The sequence below is a fragment of the Chamaea fasciata genome, unplaced genomic scaffold (assembly GCF_029207755.1).
Source record: "Chamaea fasciata isolate MVZ Bird 193981 ecotype frontalis unplaced genomic scaffold, bChaFas1.0.hap1 SCAF_4, whole genome shotgun sequence".
Taxonomy (NCBI): domain Eukaryota; kingdom Metazoa; phylum Chordata; class Aves; order Passeriformes; family Sylviidae; genus Chamaea; species Chamaea fasciata.
This window is the reverse complement of record NW_027094089.1, coordinates 33,765,076-33,777,974: the sequence shown is the minus strand read 5'-3', so window position 1 is coordinate 33,777,974 and position 12,899 is coordinate 33,765,076. Positions and strand designations below refer to the sequence as shown.

At 35.9% G+C, this 12,899-nt stretch overlaps 1 protein-coding gene across 13 annotated transcripts in view; it reads left to right on the top strand.

Annotated features, from left to right (window-relative positions):
- Positions 1 to 11,806, top strand: part of MEF2C (myocyte enhancer factor 2C) — a 133,337-nt gene extending 121,531 nt beyond the window's left edge. For 8 of the 13 annotated variants that reach the window (XM_066181265.1, XM_066181270.1, XM_066181267.1 and 5 more), the window contains 5 exons: positions 909 to 1,081; positions 2,264 to 2,287; positions 3,251 to 3,380; positions 4,283 to 4,418; positions 11,434 to 11,805. In XM_066181265.1, coding sequence (XP_066037362.1) covers positions 909 to 1,081; positions 2,264 to 2,287; positions 3,251 to 3,380; positions 4,283 to 4,418; positions 11,434 to 11,755 — 785 coding nt within the window. In that variant the 3' untranslated portion in view covers positions 11,756 to 11,805. Of the gene's footprint in view, positions 1 to 908; positions 1,082 to 2,263; positions 2,288 to 3,250; positions 3,381 to 4,282; positions 4,419 to 11,433 lie in introns of all 13 variants that reach the window. The other 5 variants (XM_066181273.1, XM_066181272.1, XM_066181275.1 and 2 more) reach the window with 5 other exon arrangements.
- Positions 11,807 to 12,899: the final 1,093 nt, after the last annotated feature.

Sequence of the window (12,899 nt, the reverse complement as noted above, 5' to 3'; positions counted from 1 at the left end):
TATTTACCCACGATGGTTTTCTCTTTCCCTTCCAAATTTCATGCTATCCCCTCTCTATGACTGGGCAGTTTCTGTATCTCTCTTGAGATTGTGTTGACAGAATTTCAAGATTACACTAAAAAGTCATCTTTTTCTCTAGATTTTATGTGGGTAAGAGGTGAAATCAGGTGAAAAAAATAGTGGAATGGTTGGTCAGTAATCTTATGGATACATGGTTGTCAATGCAATGTGATGAGAGAAGAACACATTTTTCTAAAAAAGATAAAAGAAGCATTTGCTTGTCAGAACTGTTACTGTGGCCTGCAGAAGAGAGATGAAGATGAAAGATACGGTGGTGTTTTCCAAATAAGGTTATGATCTCTAGGTCCAAGCAGTGTAGCAAAAAAAAGCCAAAAGAATTCATTAATCCTTCTGGTCCTCCCCCTGCCTTTTGTGAAAATTATAGCCTTGCTATACTCATCCTTTGTTTAAAAGCAAAACAAAATCATGAGTTGCAAAGGCCTGAGTCAGGAAAGGCACAAACTTCTGTAGTTTTCAGGAAAATATGAAATGGCTTTGACAGTTTTTATGCCCTTAAATTATCTGACTTTCCTGATTCTTGTAAGCCAATGTCAGATGTTGGCTGCCACAAGGGCACAGTATATTGTGCTGTATACCACAGGGCTGTTAACAAAACTGTATCATTGAGTTAATTTCAGCACATCAATGAGATGTCACCAGCCATGAGAGAAAGCATTTGAAGACCAGCTGTTCCAAATATGGCACATGTTGTATTTTCCTATAAAGATACATGACACAGATATCCACCACGAGTTTTTGATTTCAAAATTTTGGAAGGGCTTAAAAGGTACAGTGGTCTTTATCAAACTTCTCTCTCTTTTTTTTTTTCCTTTTTTTTACCTTAAAAGGAAATGGATATGGCAACCCCCGCAACTCACCAGGTCTGCTGGTCTCACCTGGCAACTTGAACAAGAATATGCAGGCAAAATCTCCCCCTCCAATGAATTTGGGAATGAACAACCGTAAACCAGACCTCCGTGTGCTTATTCCACCTGGCAGCAAGAGCACCATGCCATCAGTGGTAATGCATTTTCAAAGCTCTTCTTTTTATCTCTTTCAGATAAGAGTTATTTAGGAATTTCAAGACTGGCTCAGGAAGCTAAATTCTTGATTGTTTTGTTTTTCTTGCTAGGGCTTGATATTAAGCTGAGGATGTAGGCTGAGCTTTTTGCTTACCTTTTTGAAGCCTTATTTACTTCCTACCTTTTGTCTGTTGAGTTGCAAAATAGGAGCTATGTCTTAACTGTGCATTCTAACCTTCTGCAGTCCCTTTCCCAGCAGCTGAAAGAGCCTTTTTGTTATAAAGGCTGAATTTAACCCTGAGTATTTCTAACCTATTATGTTTTTCTTAAATATTTAGCCACACAGACTCTTAGCAGATGGCATATTAACAGTAATAAATTAATTTGAGCCCTATCACTGTGAGCTCCAAATTTTCTAATTATAAGAGGTAGTAAAGAGACAGAGCAAGAGGAAAAGGAGTACAAAATTTCTGTACCTTCTGCCAGGACTAGTGAAATTTAGGCAATATATAACTAGTCTAGAAGGCTGAATTGGGAAAGTATCTTGTCCAAGTTTTGTAGTTTCTTTTCAAAAATTCATTAGTGTTTCCAAGTAAAGCTGTTTTGAGTGATTTAACATTAAAAGTTAACTTAATTTGAAAAGATTGTAATTTAAGTGATGTAGTTTTCCATTTTGTAGCAAACATTATTAAAACAGCTGCCAGGTTGGCTTCTTCAGCTTGATGCAAAATAAATTAATCATCAAACTAAAACTGACAATAAATGCGATGCTACCTCCTAAGTTAAAAAGTGACAAATAGTGCTACAGGCATCAAGGCAGTCACAAGCTGTCTGCATCAAATGATTTATTCAAAGCCTCTTAAAATTATATTTTCCAAGAGACTCTGAGTGGTCAGGTACAGCAAGACAGTCTGCAAATTATGGGACTGGAAGAAAAAATGAATTCTTGGAGAAAGCCTTGTACTGAAAACTGGATAGGTTGTTCCTACAATTGAGTCAAGCATTCTATTAGAAGGATGACAAATAAAAGATCTATGAGATGTATTTTTTTCCAAGATAATGCTCAGAAGATGTTTAATTTGTTGTCGCTATGATATGAAAATATTCCCTGAGCTAAAACCTGAATCCTGGTAAATATTTATATTCACTAATTTTTAAATACTCCTTTCCTATGCGATCAGTCTGAGGATGTTGATCTGCTCCTGGTAAGTGGTAATAATGCTCATCTTGATAACAAAGGAAAGAAAACCAGTTATTTTTTATGATGTAGGTAAAATATTGGTTGAAATAAAATTAAAAATACTACAATAATAACCATGTTGTGAACAATAAGGTCGTTGCAATTTTTTAAATTTAGCAATAGAAGGCCAGATGCGGTTGTTGTACATATTCAAATTATGCATGCTAGAATTAAGCTCTCTCTTTGGTGGTGCATGAAGAGCATGTAAAGTTATGTTTCTGAAGATGGTGTAGCCTTATGATGTCTCTTTTGGTGGCTCTCTAGCCATTTTTTCCTGCCACTCACATAATTAGGGTTCTCTAGTGTAATCTTTACGGTGCAACACCTAGTAGTAGCCTGGAGTTAAAGATAAGTGTATAATTGCTGTGCAATCTAACAGCCTTGAAGGGATTTTTTTATTTTTTTATTGCACAAAAATGAAGTAGTCAGAGCTCCGTCTCCTGGTAAGAGTTTAGTGTTCAGTAGTCTGAGAGTGTACCTCTTTTAAAATCCAGCAGAGCTGGGTTTGGGGGTTTTTCTTCTGCCTTTTTGTTTTGCTTTGTTTTGCTTTGTGGGTTTTATTGGGTTTTGTGGTAGTTTTTTTTTTTTTTTTTCCCTATATGAGTGAAAAGGAAAACAATGGGAATAGAGCTTATATATTTCATTAGTTTTTCACATGATCTGTTTTTCTACTCACAATAAAAACAGTCTTACTAGTTCAGTTACCTAGGAGATACTGATGTAATGGGTTACTATGGTGACAACTGGTCTCTTGAAAGCTTGTAAATGATAGGGTTGGCAGAGTTCATCAAAGCCACATGTTAAATGATTAATTTCTAGAAATTTGTAACAGTCTCTGTTTCCCATGCGCAAAGCATTCCCAGAAAGCAAATACACTCAACTGACTTAAAACTGGTCAATAATATGTTTATTTTACTTACTTTAAAAGAATCAAAGGATAAATAATTCCCAGTCTGCTCAGTCATTGGCTACTCCAGTGGTTTCCGTAGCAACTCCTACTCTACCAGGGCAAGGGATGGGAGGATACCCATCAGCCATCTCAACAACATATGGTACTGGTAAGTATGGCTGCAGGATGCAAAGGATGGGGAAGGGAGCAAGGTGCTGACAAGTGTCTATCTCAGTATTAATGAATTAGCTAATGTTCTTTGGGAGAAACTGAAATATTCATAGCTGTCATGCTTTTGCACTACATTTGCTTATTCTGTACCTGTCACTAAATTCAGACATATCTACTTGAAAGTTAGCTGATTTGCTTGAAGAAATCTGATTTGGTAGCTTTATTTCACTCACTTTATTTTTTGGGGATTTTTTAATAAAAAGGGAGATTTAAAACAGTTAACAGTTCTTAGTCTTCCTTTGATATAATTTCACGCAGTTGAGTGCACCATGCTAAAGGCACGAGGGTAGTGGGAATAAGCAGCTTCACTATCTTCACACCAGATTTCAGGAACTCAGTTGGCTATCACACCTCCCTACCTGGGAGGGTGCAGAAATGAAGCCTCAAGGCATCTTTTCAGTTCCAGTTGTGTATTGCTGCTGTACAGAGTTCACAAAGTGATGCATAGATCCAGCATATTTAGAGAATACATATATTGTTAAGAAGCAGGCTGCCTGCTGGGTTCTGCAAGGAAGACTGTAACCAAAATGTTACATTTTTCAAGTCTCAACGACAGTCCATTTGTAGTTATGGTGAATTTACAGGCTAAGAATGCTTTAGATCTGCCAGACCCAGTAAAGCCCTGCTAGATTCCAGAATAACTATTAGTGCATTATTTGCTCCCAAGTTAATGAGTTGAGGGAAGAGGAAGATTTACTTTTTCTGTTGCAACTTAATGTGATTGGTGTAATTAAAATTAAAAGGCTTACAAAGTGACATGAAAATTACTATGCTGGTTGTTGTTTAACTGCTTCCTCTTTAATTATCTCTTAATTATTGTGTTTCTGTTTCCAAATCTAGAATATTCTCTGAGTAGTGCAGATATATCATCTCTCTCTGGTTTTAATACAGCCAGTGCTCTTCATCTTGGTTCTGTGACTGGCTGGCAACAGCAACACCTACATAACATGCCACCATCTGCCCTCAGTCAATTGGGGTAAGCAGTGGGTTGTTTTTTTTTTTTAATTTTACTGTCCTACAGTGACTTCAGTCTCCCCAGTAATTCCAAATGTGAAATATGCCAAGGTGACACACCAGAACTTATTTACTGTTTGTAAAAACTAGATTTTGCAAGATAGGAACAATGCAATTCATGGAAAGTTTGCTAGGGAACTACAGTGAAATACTCCCTGTTCATGACATTTTCTCAGTAGTGTATTGTTTATGTTTTAGTTGTTATTTCTTTAAATAGCATTTTATTTCACTGCTAAAACCAAACACCTATATTGTACTGATACCATACTTATTATTTATGCTTTTAATTTCCAGTTAGTGTTGCACAAACACTTACAGTAAGCTAGAAAATTTTTTAGATATTTTAATAAAGTAAAACTTGCGTAACTAATTGACTGAGAGTAAGCCTTAACTTTATAGAATAACCATATACTCCTTCTGCTCAACTCTGAAATTCAATTTTCATTTCTTTGGAGATGATTTCTATGAGAAAATAGCATCATTAGCTGAAGAACTGTGAGCTCACAGAACTCATTGACATGTGCCTGTGCTGAGGAGTACAGGTATTCCTGCCCTCTAGTGGCTAATTTTACAAAATTTCTTCAAATTTTGGAGAAACATGGTGCTCAATCATCTCAGGATCTTTAGAAGTGTGAAAATTCACACAGGGAAATCACCTGAACAAGCAACCCCTTGCCTCATGTAAGTGAACAGGTGTATGATTTGCAAACTTCCTGATATCCTCAATTTCTTTTGAGTAAGACCATGACACTGGAGCCTAATGTACGGTTAGACATGTTAGAATTTTAAAAAGTTTAGTATAAAAATAGAAGCTGGTAACAGCAGGAGTGTATTTATGAAGAAAATAATTAATTAATATGCATTTGGAAGGAAAACCTTTATTTCAGAAAGAGGTCTTCCACATTTTCTTTTTTGAGATTGTTGCCGTAGTGTGGAATTTCATACTCTAAACGTGGCTTCAAATTTCTCCTTCTACTTTATCTGACCATTTTTTGTAACTTATTTTAATGTCTTTTCCATGTTGATAATTTGGGTTTTTAAGGAAAGCTATACAAATGCTTCAAAGGAAACAAATTTTTAAACCTCATTTCTGTATAAAAAAGTATATATAGGTAAAACTGTCATAACGATATACAACTGAAACACTTGTGCTAGAAAAAAATGGTCAATATCTTCCTCTTACACTTTTCTTTTTTGAGTTTGCACAATTTCTGGGCAGCATTCAGACTTACTGTACAACTAAAGTCATAAATTCTCAAATAAATGGAAAGCTCACATTAGGTATCACGGTATTAAACAATTAGTACCATGCAAAGGAATTTAATAAGGCTATTTGGTTGGCCAAAAAATAAAAGTATAAATTAACTCCCAAACTAACTACATGCCTTTTCAGACATGTCACGTGTTGTGATCTGTTTCTGATTCATATCACAGAATGTCAAGTGTAATGGCTGCAGCTGTGGAATACATTCTAAGTTGTTACTCTTGTACTATTATTCTTCCAGTGATTTGTAAGTGAATTCAGCTATGAAAGCTGCTTCCCAGACAAATCTGGAGGAGTCATCTATCACTGCAGAAAATCTTAGGCCTTTATTTTACTCACTGAGTTCCACATGCAAGGGCATCTGTTTTAACGTTTGCATTACTTGAAATTCTGTAGAACATATTCAGTCCATGTCAACCTGATTTAGAATTTGCAAAAAGATTTAAAAAATGAAACAAAATTGCAGTCATCTTCACATACTTGAGAAAACACATCCAGAAAGGTTTTGACAACATAAATCTCTGTGCTTAGTGAGGTTGTATACTGAAAAGGTTTGGCAGCTGAGTGATGCTTGTTGTTAACAGTAGGGTATAAAAACCTGTGAGAGAACAGTTAATGGAAGAGGCATTCCAGCTCTCCTTCAGGTATTGTTTTTCACCGGAAGTCTAAAGGTGAAAATCAACTCTGCTTCCCCAAAGCATGACAAGAATGGGATTAGTAGTAGAATGAGATAGGGTTAGATGTATAATCTTGCTCCAGATAAGTCCTCAGCAATTTCAGTAGCACTGTCAGAACCATCTTGGAGGTAAATTGGAGATCTCTTCAACCTAGATCTTAGTTCTTGAAGCTGACAGTGCAATTAGGAGCCACACTGGTGCTGGTGGGCTAGAGGGCAAATACGTGAGGGCATAGGAGTAGTTCACCTTCCCCATCTGTGCAGATTTTGGCCTTCTGCCTAGCCTCGTGAACAGCACAACAACGCAGAGCCTGTTTAGACATGACTGAGACATTAAAACAACACAAACTTTTCAACTTTTTGGGTTAAAAACCAGAATAGTGTTTTCACGGTCTTTTAACTGAATCTACATCTGGAAAAAAAATACATACAAAAATTCCACTGAAAATCAGTCCCTCCAATAGCTTTGGGATTTGACCTGAATAGTACATCGATGTCTCTCACTGCTTATTTAACATGTACCAAAAAGACTACCAGAAGTTAACTGCTGGTAACCAGAAGGACCAGAAGTCCTTTCCAAACTTTATAATAAAATATCAAAAATTTTTATGCACAAATCCGTAGTATGGAATGTGTTCTCTTGCATCCACATTTCCTAGCCTAAGAGGCAATCTATTCATCTAGAAGTAACATCCACAGGTGAAGTTTTTGCTTTCCTAAAATATGACTGCAGGAAAAGAAACAATATTTAACCTGAAGGTGCTTCAGTATACATAGTTGTTTATGGAATAGAAGTTTCTCCAAACTTCTACCCATGTGAATAAAAAGTTTTTCAAATTCATGCATAATGTTGACTTGTTCTGTGACCCTTACCTTATATAGCAAGATTATTACTTAGCTACAATTACTCTTGATTAAATAATAACTATAGTTAGACATAGGAAAATATTCCCCATTAAACTATTTTTACTGAAAAATTTGGAAACAGTTGCATCATGTTTAATGAATTTGTATCAATTCTGCCAATTTCCTTGTTTTGAATAAAAACCTTATGTATTTCAGATTGAGCTTTTTTTTCTTATACCACTATTATAAATAAGATGTTGTAATAACTCATTTTCATGCTATTTTTTTTTTAAATTCCTGTTTAAAAACTGTAAACCTTAACATGTGAGAGCTAAAATAATGCTTTTACATTGATCAGAAAAGTATTAAAAATTAAACAAAACCAACTAAAAAGCACTTAGCTTTAGCCTGAAAAAAAAGAAAAAGTAGCTAGGAGGGAAGAAGTTTAATTGCTAGTAAGTGAAAAATATCTTCTCCTAGATACAAATTAGCACATAGACAAAGTTACATAACTAAATTTAGCCACAAATTTTCAATTGTCCTTTGTATGTGTTTATGGGAGAAAATTATATGAAGTGAGGAAGTGAACTGATTTAGAGGAGCAGGAGTGGGTGTAAAAGAAAAGGTGCATGAGGCTCCCTTCCTTCAGTAGACCACTTTCTCACTATAGAAAACCCTACATGGTCTATGTTCATGTCCTCACTCATCACTTACTCAGACTTACACTTCTACCTGTGCATGCTGAGCTTCAATATCATTTGGAGATTTGGACAGAAGGAAATGCACACAGACCTGTCATCATCCCAGGCTGTCATCATCCCAAAGATGTCATCATCCCATCGTGGCACCCTGTCTTGCTCCCTGCTTCTCATACAGCAGAGCTGTGTAGATGTTCTGTGTGGAAACCACACAGGAAACAGCATTTCGCCATGTGACCATCATAATCTGAATAAACATCAAATTTTAACCACACTGGGCTCAACAGGGACTAGTGTGCCAAGTTGAAACATTTGTTTTCTTCATTGCCCCTATAAAATGAAATATTTTCTTACAATATGTGAAAAAGGTGATGATGTCTGCATAAGTGGACTGCCCAGAACCTATTCACTGCACATAAAAACTGCACAAAACCTTTGAATTATTTTCTTTAGTTTCTCTGCAGTTTTTCCATATCCAAAACCTGTTTGTTTACCAGAGAATTTAGTGAAGGTTTCATATGATTACAATAGGGCATTCTTGGGCCCAATTCAGTTAATTATATGAAGCAACAGTGTAAAATATGCATTGATACATTAAAGTGCAAACAGCTGTTTCTACACTCTCACATACCTCTACAGGAAATTAAATCATTTTGCAGCAAACAGAATTCTCATTTCTTATGGTGCATCTTCCATTCTAAATAGAGGTCCATCCTCTGTTTGGAATATAGATTTAAAGACTGCACCTAAGTACCTATTATTTCATGGTTCACATGTATGTGTAACAGTTTCCCAGGCAGATGACCATTTTAGCTTAGATGAGCTTCTCATAAAAATTTTTCAGAAAATGTTCATGAAATATTGCAAATTATAATCAAATAAAAAGATAATAAATTTCAGAAATACTTTCAGCTGCAAAAGACTGGTTTTCAGAACTGCTTTTTTTCTTTTTTTAGAAAGAAAAAAAGTGAATCAAAATAAGTGCTACCATCTATTTATGTTGTTTTAACATTGTTTTAAACCAAAAATTTTCAGTCTTGACCTGCCAAAACAATTTCTTATCCTTTTTTAAATGTACAAAAAAAACCCCAAAGGGCTTCAAAATTCAAATCAACCTGAAGCATTTATGAAACTCCCACTAATTTTTAAGCCAGGTAATTATGTAATACTGCTGCTGATTCACAAGGAATATGTAGAAAAGACTATAGAGATGTATTCTCATACTCACTTCTGAGGCACTATTAAAAAGGCAATATTCCAGTACAGCAACACCAGCTCCATATAGTTGAAACTCAGTTTATCCTTCTAGATTTTTTCCTTTGGGTGCTGTCACACAGTAGAATGCCAGTATGTTCCATGTGAACAAATTTGACTGAATATGTTTATTTTTCATCGATTTTTGTCCTTTTTAATTATGCTCAACTTTCCAAAGTAGCATGTCATTTGCTCAGATCAAACACCTCAAAATCAAATCCCCAGGCCCCACTACCCTTTATTATAGAACTTTCAGGTTTAGCTATAAGCTTGGCATATAAAATCATATGTAATCTAATCATACTGACAAACTGTTTACTCAGGTGAAGTCCTAGGATCTCCTAAGCAACACAAAAACAAAGTCACTGGGGGAAAAAAAAAAAAAAAAAAAAAAAAAAAAAAAAAAAAAAAAAAAAAAAAAAAAAAAAAAAAAAACCACAACAACAAACCCTCACAGAAATGTATATTTGATTCTCTTTGGACTGTTCTTAACAAGTTTCCAGGAGGAGTGGAATATCTCACCAAGTTGGAATGACAAGGTCTTTTATTTACAGTTTCTTATGTGAATTAATTTAATATTTAGAGAAGCAATACAAAGAAAATATCCTCTTAAAAAAAAAGAAAAAGGTTACTTTTTTACTGTGAAGGTTATTATTAATGAGCTCTGTAACTTAAGAAAGGGCTCACTGCAGATTTGACAGATTCGTCTGTATAGGAATGAAGGGTTGGTGAAAAAATTGGAGGTAGAAATCCTGTTTACTTTGTTTTCTTACAAGATCCATTCATTATTAAACACTGCAGCAACTCCTGATAAAAGCAGATGATATCATTCAATATTGAAACCACATAGTTTTCTTTTAAATCTGTCAGAAGAGAAAAAAATTCATCAAAGTAGTAGTAAATGTTGTTTAAGTAATACTTAGCTTTCAGTTGATGAGACACTAGAGGAAGTAGCGTATTTCAGTAAATGAAAAGTCTACACCCAAACTTTCCTGTGTCTTCTACATTTTTAGAAATTTCTTCCAAATCCTATTACATCTTCTTGCATTAATACCGCCTGCATATTCCTCTAAGTTTAAAATCTTGCAAAGTCAAGTGGTCTGTTGCCCCTACTGTCTTCCTACCCCCGTATAAATAAATACTCATTAATAGAAACCTTGAAATTCTGTCTCTAGGGTAAGACACTAACTTCACCTTAGCAAATGGTCCCTGAAATGCAACATAAGGGGAACTGCATATTGAGAATTCTATTTTAGTAACGAAAAGTCAGGTTTTGCCAGGAGGTGGTGCTTTTGTACAACATGTGCGGATGAAAGTGATCTCATTTCTCCCATAAAGTGTGTTCTCAGTATTCACTCTCCTCTCTGCCTGTTTCATTTTTCCTCTGCCACTCCCTGCCCAAAAAATGAAAAAAAAAAAAAAAAAAAAAAAAAAAAAAAAAAAGAGAGAGAGAAAAATATTAGAATACTTATATAGTTTACCTTTGAATATGTTTCAGCATAGCAGTCTATATGCTAGTAGCATGCCTTGAGCTTGGCTTTCCTATGGGCAAACAGTGTAGTCCTCTCTCATCTCCTACTATTCCTCAGGTTATCTTTTGTACTTTATCCAAATGCATTCTGGATTGAATTATGGATTCACAGATTTAAACCGTTAAAATCATATCTAAGTCCTTACCTGCCTGTACTATTTTGTTGATGGCAATGTCACGACCACTAATTTCACCTCCATTCTGACAAGTATAAAAATTACCAGACCAGATTTTTTTTGTTTGTTTTGCATCTGAAGTCACATGTCAAAACAAACCACAATAAAAGTAGTTGGGTGCGTTCAAATTAATTGGATTAAACCCAGCAGAAACTCCATGTGTCCCCTGTCTCAGCCAATGCATACACACACACAAGTGTTAGTTATATAGAAACCTGCAGGTGGTTCCAACAATGCAAAGGCTCACCTTCCCAAATTTGTGATGACACTTGATTTTAAAAAAAGGAGAGAGAGAGAGTGAAAGCAAAACCTCTCTCTAAACTAAGGGCCTGTCCCCCTAAATATGACCACATCTGTAGCAGTGCTACCATCTCCTGGAATCCATGAATTCTGCTCAGGCAACAGTCCCCATGATCTCAGCATGAGCTGGTCCTGTGTGAGCCTTTACACTGGTGTTTTGTGTGAGTGTTTGTGCATATCTGAAGGCTCCATTCCTCCTCCGTCTGTAACTGGGTTTCCTTTCCTCCTACAGAGCTTGCACTAGCACTCATTTATCTCAGAGTACAAATCTCTCCCTGCCTTCTACTCAAAGCCTCAACATCAAGTCAGAACCTGTTTCTCCTCCTAGAGACCGTACCACCACACCATCGAGATACCAACAGCACATGCGCAATGAGGCGGGGAGATCTCCAGTTGACAGTTTGAGCAGCTGTAGCAGTTCCTACGATGGAAGTGACCGGGAAGATCACCGGAACGAATTCCACTCTCCCATTGGACTCACCAGACCTTCGCCGGACGAAAGGGAAAGCCCCTCTGTCAAGCGCATGCGGCTCTCTGAAGGATGGGCAACATGATAGCATTATTACCTATTAGTTGGGATTTTTTTTCTTGCAGTGTGTGTGTGTGCTATACCTTAATGGGAGGGGGGGCGGGGGGGGGAGAAGGGTCGATATGCATTATATGTGCCGTGTGTGAAAAAAAAGTCAGGTACTCTGTTTTGTAAAAGTACTTTTAACTTGCCTCAGTGATGCAGTATAAGGATAAACAGAAATGCTGAGATAAGCTTAGCACTTGAGTTGTACAACAGAACACTTGTACAAAATAGATTTTAAGGCTAACTTCTTTTCACTGTTGTGCTCCCTTGCAAAATGTATGTTACAATAGATTGTGTCATGTTGCAGGTTCAACGTTATTTACGTGTAAATAGACAAAATGAAAACATTTGCCAGAAATGGCAGATCTTTACTGAGAGAGAAAGCAGCTGTTATGCAACATATAGAAACTGTACAGGTGTTTTGACAGACCCAGCAGTTGGGTGGCCATGAATTGATGCTAGAAAGAGACTGGGTCACCTAATATACTGAAAATGCTCACAAACATGCAGGCATTTTGTTAGAGTATGGCACTCAGTTAAAAAGGATCAAAACATTTCAAGAGGACCATACTTATAGAAATGTTGAGTTCGAGGGCTGACACATTTAATTTTAAAAATTCTGGGTCTGCATCACTTATTAAACAAAAAGTATAAAAATATGTACATTACATTTTGCTTATTTTCATATTAAAAAGTAAGAGTTTGCAAAGCATTTGTGGCTTTTGTAGTTTCCTTAAGCCAAAATGTGTTCTTTTTTCCTTGATAGCTTTGCTAATCTTTTAAGCAGTCCTGAAGAAACAAACAAAAAGGACTTTTTGTATAGAAAGCACTACCCTAAGCCTTGAGGAACTCCATGCTTTGCTAACCAAGATAACTGTTTTCTCTTTGCAGAAGTTTTGGTTTTGAAATGTGTATTTCTAATTATATAAAATATTAAGAATCTTTTAAAAAAAATCTGTGAAATTAACATGCTTGTGTATAGCTTTCTAATATATATAATAATTATGGTAATAGCAGAAGTTTTTGTTCTCTTGATAGTGGGGAATTATATTTGTGCAGTTGCACATTTAACTATTTTCGTTCGGTTTTTCTTTTACTGGGTATACATTTTACAGATCAAAGTC